Source organism: Podarcis erhardii (genome assembly GCF_964252035.2).
Source record: "Podarcis erhardii genome assembly, chromosome: 5".
Classification (NCBI taxonomy): Eukaryota; Metazoa; Chordata; class Lepidosauria; order Squamata; family Lacertidae; genus Podarcis; species Podarcis erhardii.
In genome coordinates this window covers 10795541-10806986 of record NC_138509.1, presented here as the reverse complement: position 1 = coordinate 10806986, position 11446 = coordinate 10795541, and the positions used below count along the sequence as shown (strand labels likewise).

The following is an 11446-nucleotide window of genomic DNA, read 5'->3' as shown; positions in this document are numbered from 1 at the left end:
CACCCTGCACAAATAAACTCCGTAGCCAAGACTCTCATCTCCAGAACCAAACGCCTGGCTGACAAAGACCACTTGACAACTGAGTTACAGAATCTCTCAAACGTGTTAATTGCCAATGGATACCAGCAAAACAGGATTACGAAGCTAATCCAAAAGGAAACACCCCCCAAAAACCAAGACACAGAAGAAAACAATGGCATGGCCCTCCTTCCTTATATCAAGGGCACTACAGATAAAATTAGCAAAATCCTCCATAAACACAATATCAAAACAGCCTTTTGCACCAACCAAAAAATAGCCAATATCCTCAGAAACCCCAAGGATAAAATCCAGTTGGAAAACCAAGGGATCTATGAAATACCCTGCAAAGTCTGCCCAGCCACGTACATTGGACAAACAAACAGACGAATAAATGCACGTATCGCAGAACACAAGAATGCCGTCAAAAAAGAAGAAAAAACTTCCTCTCTTTTCCAACACATGAAAGAAACAGGACACGAAATTAATTTTGCAGATTCCAAATTGCTCTTTAACACGGAACATCACCACAAGAGAATAATCATGGAAGCCATCGAGATAGAGAAACACCCTCACAACATGAACAAGCGTGACGACACATCCCGCTTGCCAGACATCTGGAAATTAGCCCTCCCCACAAAAACTGACACCAGATCCAGAGGCACACAGAACGCCAACACCAATCAACCACACCAGACCCAAACCCAGACCCTCTCCACAGATGAATTACAGACACCATCCAGTAGCCAATCCATGGTGGCACCTCCGGATGCTGCACCCCCCTGCAATCCCTACACAGATCTGGCTGACACAAGCCACAAAACCACAGCTCGCCCCTATACACGAAGCCAAGCCAGAGCACAACTAAGTACAGTACAGCCATCTTCTCAGGAAAACTCTTCACAAAGTTCAAGAGGTCAAGACACAAAGACTTTAACAACTAATCCACACCTAATGACCCACCTAAGTGGTACTCAGGATATCACTCAAGAAATCACTCAAGATATCTCTCAAGTAATTAAGGAACAAAAGAAGAAAAGGCACACTAGCCTGGGAACTTCCTCTCTGCCCAGAACATTGGAGGCTATACACCACACCCCCTCTACAGTATTTATAGGAACTCAAACACTGAGATCCTGCTCTGTTCCAGTAACAAGAAGCCGAAAGCACCAGCCTGAAGATGACGAGTGAGACCTCGTCGAAACGTCGCCTAGACACCCCAACTTTTACACGGGAAGACACCCGAGGACACCAAAACCTGCATTCCTGTACCCGTGAAAATCTACGAAAGCATATATATATATATATATATATATATATATATATATATATATATATGATGCAATAATATCGTGCCTTTCAAAGGTTTGTACATAGCACCAGCAAAGGTGCAAGATCTTGCTGGTGGGTAAAGATGTATTGGAACAGGGCTCAGCAAACTTTTTCAGCAGGGGACTGGTCCGCTGTCCCTCAGACCTTGTGGGGGGCCGGACTATATTTTGAAAAAAATATATATGAACGAATTCCTATGCCCCACAAATAACCCAGAGATGCATTTTAAATAAAAGGGCACATTCTACTCATGTAAAAACACACTGATTCCTGGACCGTCCGCAGGCTGGATTTAGAAGGCGATTGGGCCGGATCCAACCCCCGGGCCTTAGTTTGCCTACCCATGTATTGGAAGGTATATGCTTGAGGGTTTCCTATAGGCCACTGTGAGAACAGGATTCTGTTCTAGATGGGATTCAGCAGGGCTCTTCTCAGTAGTTAGCCACTCGGGTGCCAGGTGCGGAATGTGTGCCCTGCAGCCGGGGTTGGGGCGAGCCGCCCATGGCGGCGGGGCACGCTGCGTGGAGCCTCTCCGCCACCTCCCCTCAGCTGTAGGGTGGCGGAGGGACAGGCGGAGGGCAGGCGCAAGTCCCACGCTGCCATTTCAGGCAGCACGGAGCATGCAGGCCCCCAAGCCACCACGTCACTCCCAGGAGAGAGACGTGGCTCGGGCACGCTGCAGGCCCCGCGGTAAGTGTTGGCCCCTGCAGTGTGGCGCCCAGTGCATAGCTGTCAACCGTCCCTTATTTGGCGGGAAACTCCCTTATCCCAGCACCATGTCCCGCTGCTGTCCCTTATTGATGATGTCCCTTAAATTTCCTGGGTTTCATGCTTGCCCGGCTCAGGAGGGAAGCAGCAGCTTGGGGTCCCCCGCCTCGAGAGTGCACGAGCTGCCGCATCTCCATCTCTCCCTTTTCCCCCTCAGGGATGCGTTGTGAGGAGACGGGTGGTGACGGGCGGGCGAGACTTCCGCCGCGCTGCCAGGGGAAGCCAGGGGAAGCCGGAGGCGGCTGAGGAGGCAGCCTGAGGGAGGAGGAAGAGGAGGGGATGGGGAGGGACGCAGAAGGGCGGCGCTTCAGCGGCCACGGCAGTGCCACAACCGCCTCATGCCGGGCTCGCGGGCGGCGTGGGCGAGAGTCTCTCTCCCTCTCTCTTGGGCGGGGAAGGGCCGATGGAACTCCTCGCGCCAGGACGACGGCAGCCCCGACGTTCTGCTTAGCATACCCTCCAACCAGTGCAGCATCTTAATCTAGTGATTTCCCCCTCTGCATCCCTTTCATAACTCTATTTTTATAAATCATCTGTCCATCCATAGTTCAAATTTTTACTACAAGTTTTCTGTCAACCCTACCAATGTATGTAACTCTTGACAATAGCTTTTCAACTAAATTATAAACTTTCCCCATTCTTTCTTAAAGAGGTCCTCTTCCTGGTTTCTGATTCTGCCTGTAAGCTTTGCCATCTCGACATTGTTCATCAGTTTTGTCTGCCACTCTTCTTTGGTGGGAGTTGTAGACCCTTAGGATCATCTAGTCCAACCCCCTGCAAAACACAGTCAGTCGCAGCCAAAGCAGCATGGCTCCATCAGTGCCGGATTTCTGGATAAGCTAAACCAAAATCCCTTATTTTGGCTGCTGATCCCTTATTTTCAAATCTGTAAGTTGACAGCTATGGCCCAGTGCCAGCCGCATTTTGTAACGTTTATTGACTGAACTCCAAAGTTTTGTGAGCCCATTAAAAAAAACACAACCCTCATATTTTTGTCATTTTGTTACCCCCCCCCTCAATGATGACACTCGGGGTGGCCCGTACGCCCCCTTCCTCCGCCACTGGCTCCTCTTGGTCAGCTCTTTTAAGAGTGGGGGCATATCCACACTGGTGCTTGTTTATTGCAGTAGTACTCACACAGCACCTTAGCTGCCTGTAGCCCATATCAACAGTAGGCTGCAAAATGGCGAAATTAAGTAAAAAAAATAATCCACAAGAAATTCCCATCGTGAAAAAAAGATTTTAAGTGTTTATGCTCACAATGTTAAGTAAATAAGCCAGAAAATAACACTTGCAATTGTAAGTATCTTATTTTTCCTTCTTTTAACAATTTCAATGTGGGGGAGTGACAAGAAATTTTCCCCACCGGGTACCACCTGATCTTCCTACGCCACTGGATACATGAAATACTATGCGAAAGCGAAGGTTTGCTGTTGAAAAGACTCTTTAGAGACTGAGAAATGAAATGAGAGGCGAAATTACATTCAACTTTCCTTTTTTATTTTGAGGCCAGGCAAACAAAGGCAAAGCGGTGTTGGTTTGTTTCACATCTTTTAACAGCCGCAGCTGCCAAGCAAACATAATAATACAGAAACTAGAAGATAAAGAAGCTTTTCCTCAAAATATCAAATCATGTAAACGTATAGCTTGTGAAATCAGCAGGAATAATAGCAATCATAAAAAAGATTTAAAGAAAAGTTTAAGCTTTTAAAATCCTGGCTATAAAATTGCATAAGAGCTGAATGTTAAAAGACTGGGCAAGTTTACAACAATACATCTTTGTAAAAACTCAATAAATTATATATATTTATATATAACGCTTATATATTTATAATATCTAAATGAACTCAGGCACACATTTGTACATTGTTCTGGATTGAACAGCAACTTTTCAGATTCTTGGAATGTACAAAACTAGCATACACTGTAGGAAAATACAATAATTCTTTATTGCAAAAAGTAGTTATCTATATAAATCTATATATATATATATATATTTAAAAAAAACCTCTTTGAAACTTCACTATAAATTAACTATTTTGATAAAATCCTTATTATAGAATGAGTACCAAACTGGAATGGGGACTATCTTGTTACTTCAGTGAAATTTACGATCTGGAGATGGAAGAGAGAAACATCTCAGGATCTCTATAGACATCTTTCTCTGTGGTGGGAAGAGTTAAAAGGTCCTAGCATTTACAATTCTATTGGTCTTATTCCATTTTGTATGTCTCCTGGTTATCGAAAGTGCTTTGACAGAATCGTCTAGCACACCTAGTTTTTCAGTGTACAAAACTGGGCACTATTGCCACCCCCCCCCCTTCCAAGCAAAATGTTAGGCTCAAAGACTACAATCAAACTTTCCCTACTTATAATTTAAATATTATTTTATCCCCATTTCTCCAGCAGGAAAATAGAAATGGGACTGGTAAGAGGGGGGGGGGGGAACCCTCAAACACACACATCATTTGGAGTCAACTTTCAGCTTCGCTGCATACCTGTCAACAAGTCCACCACAAAGAACACCTTCATTCAAAAAATATAAAAAACGCACTCACTCCCACCCCCTCCCTTAATGCACAGTGGTAAAAGCGATGAAAGATTTCTTGGTTCTTACACAGAAGTAAAAATAATCTCTGCCGCCATCTGTTTGGATTTAACACTAATGTATTACAGAATGCATATATACTTACTGCAACCTAGGGAAAACTTGTTTGTTTTATTTGAAAAGAAAAATCTAGTATTAACAGTGATTTGTTATACGACTGTACAACTATACATTCTTTTAATATTTCCCACAAACTCAGAAGAAAAATATTGATTAAATTATCTTCCCATACTTTCAATAAGTTAAAACCTCAGATTTTGTGAAAAAATTAATGTATACATTAACACTAAACAATTTAAACCGAGGAACAGAATATGTTAATATCTATAAATAATTTTACAAATATACATGATGTTAAAATATATTTTTTTTAAAAACACAAGAAAGCAGGCGAGATAAAAAAACAAAACACCACCCGCTTAAATCAGTATGTTCTAGATAGAAAGGTTTCAGACTTGGAGAAGTTCTTTTTCCGTCTGGCTAGCGGCTGCATTAATGGTTTCCACACACACACATAAAAACAACGCTAGCGAATAGGAACTTTTTGTGATACGTTAAAAGGAGCTTTGTTTACAGGTACCCGTAATTACGTTCTCCAAGTATCTGCTGGTAGAGGAAAAGAACCTTTGGGGGGAAAAGGTTGTGGGAATTCGTTGCGAGAAATTTTACGCCCCACTGTAGAATTTCTAAACACACTGGAAAGTCGGAAAATAAATAGACCACGTAGCAAGATTTGGGTCCAACGCTGCTTACAACCCGCTGGGAAAATATAGAACAAGTTAACCACAATGCACACATACACAAAAAGTGACACCCCCCCGTTTTTTTTAAATTACACCTTGCAACACCTCCAGTCAAGTTCTTTCTTGCCTGCAATATATTATTTTAATCTGTTCCTGACGTTAGTGCAAGAGACAGCTAATTCTTCACCATGGCCAATCCAAGGCAACTTTTTAAGTGGACAAATACTTTTTAAGAGCGACGAACTCTTCAGAATGGCTTTCAAATTCCTCCAAAGCGGATGGGGAATATATATCTATATATTCCAAAAGATATTTACATAAATGTATGAATCCCTGCAGACAACGGGGCTTTTGAGCTCCACCCAAAAGATTAATGTGATGATTGCATTCTGAAAAGGAATCCCTACATTCTTTACATGCGTTTCTCTTTAAAAGATGAAACCCCCCCCCCCCCCCACTTTCCACCCTGGTACTGTAGGCACAGAAAAATCACAGTGAAAATCTGATTGGAGGCTGCGGGTTCGGCACCCTCTAGATAAGGCACTGTCTGCCTGGATGCTGCTAACCTGCACAATATTCGTTCCTTCAGACCAAACAGTGCTGGCGCTGGTTCCTTTTTTCAAATAACGAAATGGGGGGAATTTGTACGGCTTCGCGGCAATACAAATCTTCTGCGCCACGGAGCAGAGCAATGAAATCCTCCCTCAGGTTTTTCTCCCGGACTTCCCCCAAAACGTACATTCACGAGTCTTTTCCTTGTGGGTGTCTGCCATCATGTCCTGATGATGCCGTTTCCTTGCTGTTTGGGAAGACAGGGCTCATCGGAGAGAAGATCGTGTGCAAATACAGAGTCGTCTCCTGAAGAGCAGGCACTCTGGGTGTCCTGGTCCGCAGGCGAATATTGCTCAAAAGGCACCGACAGGTCAATGTATTCCTGCAAGAAGAACAATGGCCTGGATAATAAGAGAGGGTGACTCTTTCGTAGCAATACCTCATGCCTAGGTTAGAACTGGTGGTATTATACCGACAAAAACAGTGTGGCTTGCCAAATTATTGGAGTATTTCAATATATCCAAAACAATGGGAGAAATTGGAAGGATCTCAAAAGAGAAGATAGACAGGGGCTGGAAGGTGTTTAAAGGATACTTACAAAACCATATTGAAAAATCAGAACTCCTATTAGAATAAACAAGTTCCGTTTTAAATACTGAAATACTAAATAAGACGGATAACAACGTGTAACAGAAATAGAAGCATGAAATTAGGTTAAAGGTGTGTGGAAGAAAGTAATAGAAGTGGAAAGAAATTGCAATTGAGTAGATTGGAAGTCTAACACAAAGGTGGGGTGAGGAGTGGTGGATGGTGATGGGAAAAGGAATTATCTGTGGGATTGAGTGTAGGTATGTTTGAACATCTTTAAGGATTGTATGAAATGTATGTTTGTAAAAAAAGAGAAAAGAACTGGGAGTTCTACACCTTGGTTGCAAAATACCCTGGTCTCTGCCCATGAAGATCTGTGGTGAGGGCTACTATGATTCCAAGCACTGGTAGTGGTTGCATTGCTGACCTCGTTTCCCACAATGCCACACGCCATTGCAGTTTACCAAGATGGGGCATGGGCAAAGCAGAAGGGAGCAGAGTTTGCTGCAGGCAGGGCTGGATTTAGGTCTGATGAGGCCCTAAGCTACTGAAGGTAATGGGGCCCTTTATAGGTCCAGCTGTCCTTTGTCAACAACCAATTGTTGCTGTTTTTTGTGTTGAGTATATGCTATATAGTAATTTATAGACCTAGTAAAACTAAAGGGACCCCTGACTGTTAAGTCCAGTCGTGACCGACTCTGGGGTTGCGGCGCTCATCTCGCTTTATTGGCCGAGGGAGCCGGCGTACAGCTTCTAGGTCATGTGGCCAGCATGACCAAGCCGCTTCTGGCAAACCAGATCAGCACACGGAAACGCCGTTTACCTTCCCGCCGGAGCGGTACCTATTTATCTATTTGCACTTTGATGTGCTTTCGAACTGCTAGGTTGGCAGGAGCAGGGACCGAGCAAAGGGAGCTCACCCCGTTGTGGGGATTCGAACTGCCGACCTTCTGATCGGCAAGTCCTAGGCTCAGTGGTTTAACCCACAGCGCCAATAGGCACCCAATATATAGAAATGAGCAAACCAGCGATATTTTAGGGAGCAGGCTAGCAGGCGGAACCCATGACTTACATCATAGGAGCCTACACTACCCCAAACACTGTTGCTGTATGTAGGTTTTATTTTATTTGGTTTTTATCTTATATTTTGGAAATGTACATCCAGGTTTTATTTCTTTAAGACTCATGTATGTTTGAATAAAGCATCTAAACTTTGAGAGGCAGGTGCAAATTAGCCCCAGCGTGCCAGAAAGTAAGGCAATACTCACATCAGTTGAGGTCACGATCAGGATTCTATCCAGGTCTTCAACTAGCTGCTTAAAGGTTGGCCGTTGGGAAGGTACAGCATGCCAGCACTCCCTCATAATCATGTACCTGGGGAAAGGGAGAATATAGGGCAAATGTTTAGGAAGGACATGGGCATTCGCCGGGATTCCAAAATCTTACACTCAAAAAGAAATGGAAGGCCGTGAAACCGAAGCTTGAGCCAAACGCTATTCTACGAAACAGCAGCGAGAGATATAAAATGGACAAAAGGACTGGAACGGTTCCTTGTTTTTATGCATGCATGTGCACACGCACGGCCAGACTTTCTAATGATTCACCAAAGAGTGGTCGGCTTAAAATGAAAGGAAATAAAAGAGTTTCAATCACCTATTGCTACTCATCACTGTGAAGCTGAAGGGAGGGACACCGTGGCCAGAGTCCAAAAGCCCCTGAGACGCTGCCTGCCTTTCCCCTGGGAAGATCATCCTGTCAGGAAGGAGACCAGCCTGGTCCCTTCCACTGATTGGAGAAGGAGTACCTGCACCAATGTTTTCTTCCCTCCTCCCTCCCCACTTTTTCCATTTCTATTGTGTGCTTTGGTTTGTTCTCACGGCTCACAATCATTCCATGCGCAAAGCAGCATTCAAAATCCAACTAAGCCTGGTTGAAAATTGGTTTGTGCTGCTCACTATGCCATGACTGAGAGTTGGGCTGGACTCAAAGTGGAGTCAAGACAACCAGCCAACTATAGAAACTGCAGTTGCAAGTAAGTGTGCCTTATAGAATTTTATTGAAGGCATCAGCTGCAGTTTCTATGGTTGGTTGGATGGTTGGTTGACTTCACCCTACTTTTGAGTCTAGCCCAACTCTCAATCATGGCATAGCAATAGCCTTACGAGGCTATCAAAACATCAAGAAACCTTTACTGTGTGTGTGCACATGAAAGCAGGAGGAAGGCCCTTCATAGCAGGGACTGATGAACAGCGTTTGGTAGAGGTGGCACCAAGAGACACACACACAAAGAGAGAGAATGTGGGACTGAAGCAGTTGAATTAAAGACACCCCCTTCTCCTCAGACTCAGAAACACATCTTACAAAAATGGAAGTTGTTTCCAGACTGACAACTTACAAATCATGGGTGCAGTTTGCTGGCTTATCCATGCGATGGCCTTCCTTCAGGAGTTTGAAGAGTTCCTCAACTGGAATTCCTGGGTAGGGGGACCCACCCAAAGTGAAGATCTCCCATAGCAGCACTCCGAAGGACCATCTGGGAACCAAAGGTTTTAGAATTCATTGAGACTTTTGGGAAAGGAGATGAAGGCGGGGGCTTCTCTTTTGTTTCTGGGCAGCCATGCACAGCTAACAAGTCATCAATAGAATGACTAATTGCCTGAGCCATTTTTTTTTTTTACTAGGCACTTGCAGATCTCTGTTGAGGCAGCTCAATAGAAATCCCAGACACCTAGTCTGAAATTAAGATGAGCATTTAATCAGGTAGCTGACAGCCTGTCTATTACTCTTTGTTAAGTTTTCCACTACATCGGTGAATTCAAAATTATTCATGCACGTATTGACAAAATCCCGTCTCAGCTTGGCGTTACAATTGTTCCCATGACTTTTGTGTTTCGCTTTTTTTGCTTTCGCTGTTTAAAATCACGGGCAATGCTTACACATCACTCTGGTGCGTATACACACGGTCAAACAATGCTTCTGGAGCCATCCATTTCACAGGCAGTCGACCCTGTAATTTAGGGGGATGAAAAGGAAAGTTCCATCAGCAATTTCACCCAGCCATTCTGGCACCAACTGAACATTCAACTATAATCCAGTCTGAAACATTTTCCTTAGTGACCAGGCCAAACAAATAATGAACATGGGTGAACTGATCAAGCTATTTGACCCCCCCCCAGTCCACAATTACTTTCTCCTCATACTAATTGCATCCTTCAGTGCAAGGTGTTTAGTGCCCTGAAGTCATACGACATCCCTCACCTCAAGGGGTCATGGGAGAAGGCTTTAGCCACTACGCTGTCTCTGCCGCCCTTCTCTCTAACCCTCCGACCACACTCTTTCCCTCCTCCCTGACACAGGCAGTGTAGAGGCGAAAGCTTCGCAGCCACAAACACAACACAGTATGAGATGGTGCAGTGGTACCTTGGTTTTCAAACAGAATGCGTTCTGGGAGTCCGTTCGACTCCCAGAACCCTTTGAAAACCAAAACGCGGCTTCTGATTGGCTGCAGGAACGTCCTGCAGCCAATCGGAAGCTGCACCAGACATTCAGCTTCCGAAAATCATTCAAAAACTGGAACACTCTTCCGGGTTTCGATCGTTCGGGAGCCGATTTGTTCAGGAACCAAGGTGTTTGGCTTCAAAGATATGACTGTATTTGAGTACAGTGCAGTGTTAGGAACGCAGATATATAAGCTAGGCACCAAGTGCTTCCTAAAACCAAGGTTACTGTCTCGAAAACAGAATCCCTAGTTGCCATTTTAAGGTAAGACGACTCCAAAGTCTTATTTTTCAAATGATGGGCTGACTGTGATTGATTCTCAATTAAATGTCCGGCTATTTCAGATGACTACCTTGAGCTAGGTTAAGAACTTCGAGAAATTGAAGAAAAGTCACTTGGTCCAGGGACAGTCCACATATATATTGACCTATTCCTACCTCTTTTTCTTAATGGTGACACAGACCATTCATAGTGTAGGAATATTCTTCACAACTGTGAGCAGGGTGGGGTAAGTGAAGACAAGCTACAAGAATCAACTATAATCTCATCCACTGCTCCTGCTCAGGCTGCACTGAAAAAAGCATTTTGGTTCCTGAAATTCATTCCAATTGTGCCACACTTTTAACATTTGAAAACAAGGTACCAGCACTGTGCAACCTTGAGTACGCCCAGAAAAAAGGACTGAGCATGTGCCCAGTACAGCTATACCTATTGCTAGATGCAGCCGAGACTGTGAATATTTCTCAGTTAAAATGAATAAATCACATGGCTGAAGAAGTTTGACTTTTGAATAATTCCTTTGTTAGATCCCTTTTCTGTTTGTAGTATATATATATATATTAATTCTCAGCTTTTGTCAGAAATGTTCTTCTGAAAGTTGGGATAGTTTTTAATGTTAGTTTAAGAATAAATGTGTTATTTCTAGCCTATACTGAACAAAATTAGATTGGGTTTTGTTTGTGGACTTGAAACTGAAAGGTGTCCAGAATGTGTGTAACAAGTTGTATTAATCTCTCTCTCAGAACCCAACTGAGTTATTGACTTACAAAACAGAAAACAGTGAACATTCAAGTAAAACCCAGGGCCTCACTTTCACCTGAATTGCTAAAAGAGAATGCAAGGCAAAGCTATTTAATGCCCACAAGATGTCCAGCTCTTTAAGTAGCCAGAATAGCTTCATGTCTGAGAGCTTTTCACTCACATTGGTTGTCTTCTTGTAATAATCAATGTTGTGAACATCTCTGGCAAGGCCAAAGTCAGCTATCTTCATCACATTGTCTTCTGTGACCAAAACATTTCTAGCTGCCAAGTCCCTATGGATACACTGAAAAAGAATGGG

At 43.7% G+C, this 11446-nt stretch overlaps 1 protein-coding gene across 5 annotated transcripts in view; it reads right to left on the bottom strand.

Moving 5' to 3' along the window:
- Nucleotides 1-3596: 3596 nt before the first annotated feature.
- FGFR3 (fibroblast growth factor receptor 3) overlaps nucleotides 3597-11446 on the bottom strand; it is a 64060-nt gene continuing 56210 nt past the window's right edge. For all 5 annotated transcript variants that reach the window (XM_081864270.1, XM_081864271.1, XM_081864272.1 and 2 more), the window contains exons 14-18: nucleotides 11309-11431; nucleotides 9546-9616; nucleotides 9005-9142; nucleotides 7878-7983; nucleotides 3597-6403 (exon numbers count right to left, since the gene is read on the bottom strand). In XM_081864270.1, the coding sequence (XP_081720396.1) occupies nucleotides 6242-6403; nucleotides 7878-7983; nucleotides 9005-9142; nucleotides 9546-9616; nucleotides 11309-11431 (600 nt within the window). In that variant the 3' untranslated portion in view covers nucleotides 3597-6241. The remainder of the gene's footprint in view (nucleotides 6404-7877; nucleotides 7984-9004; nucleotides 9143-9545; nucleotides 9617-11308; nucleotides 11432-11446) is intronic.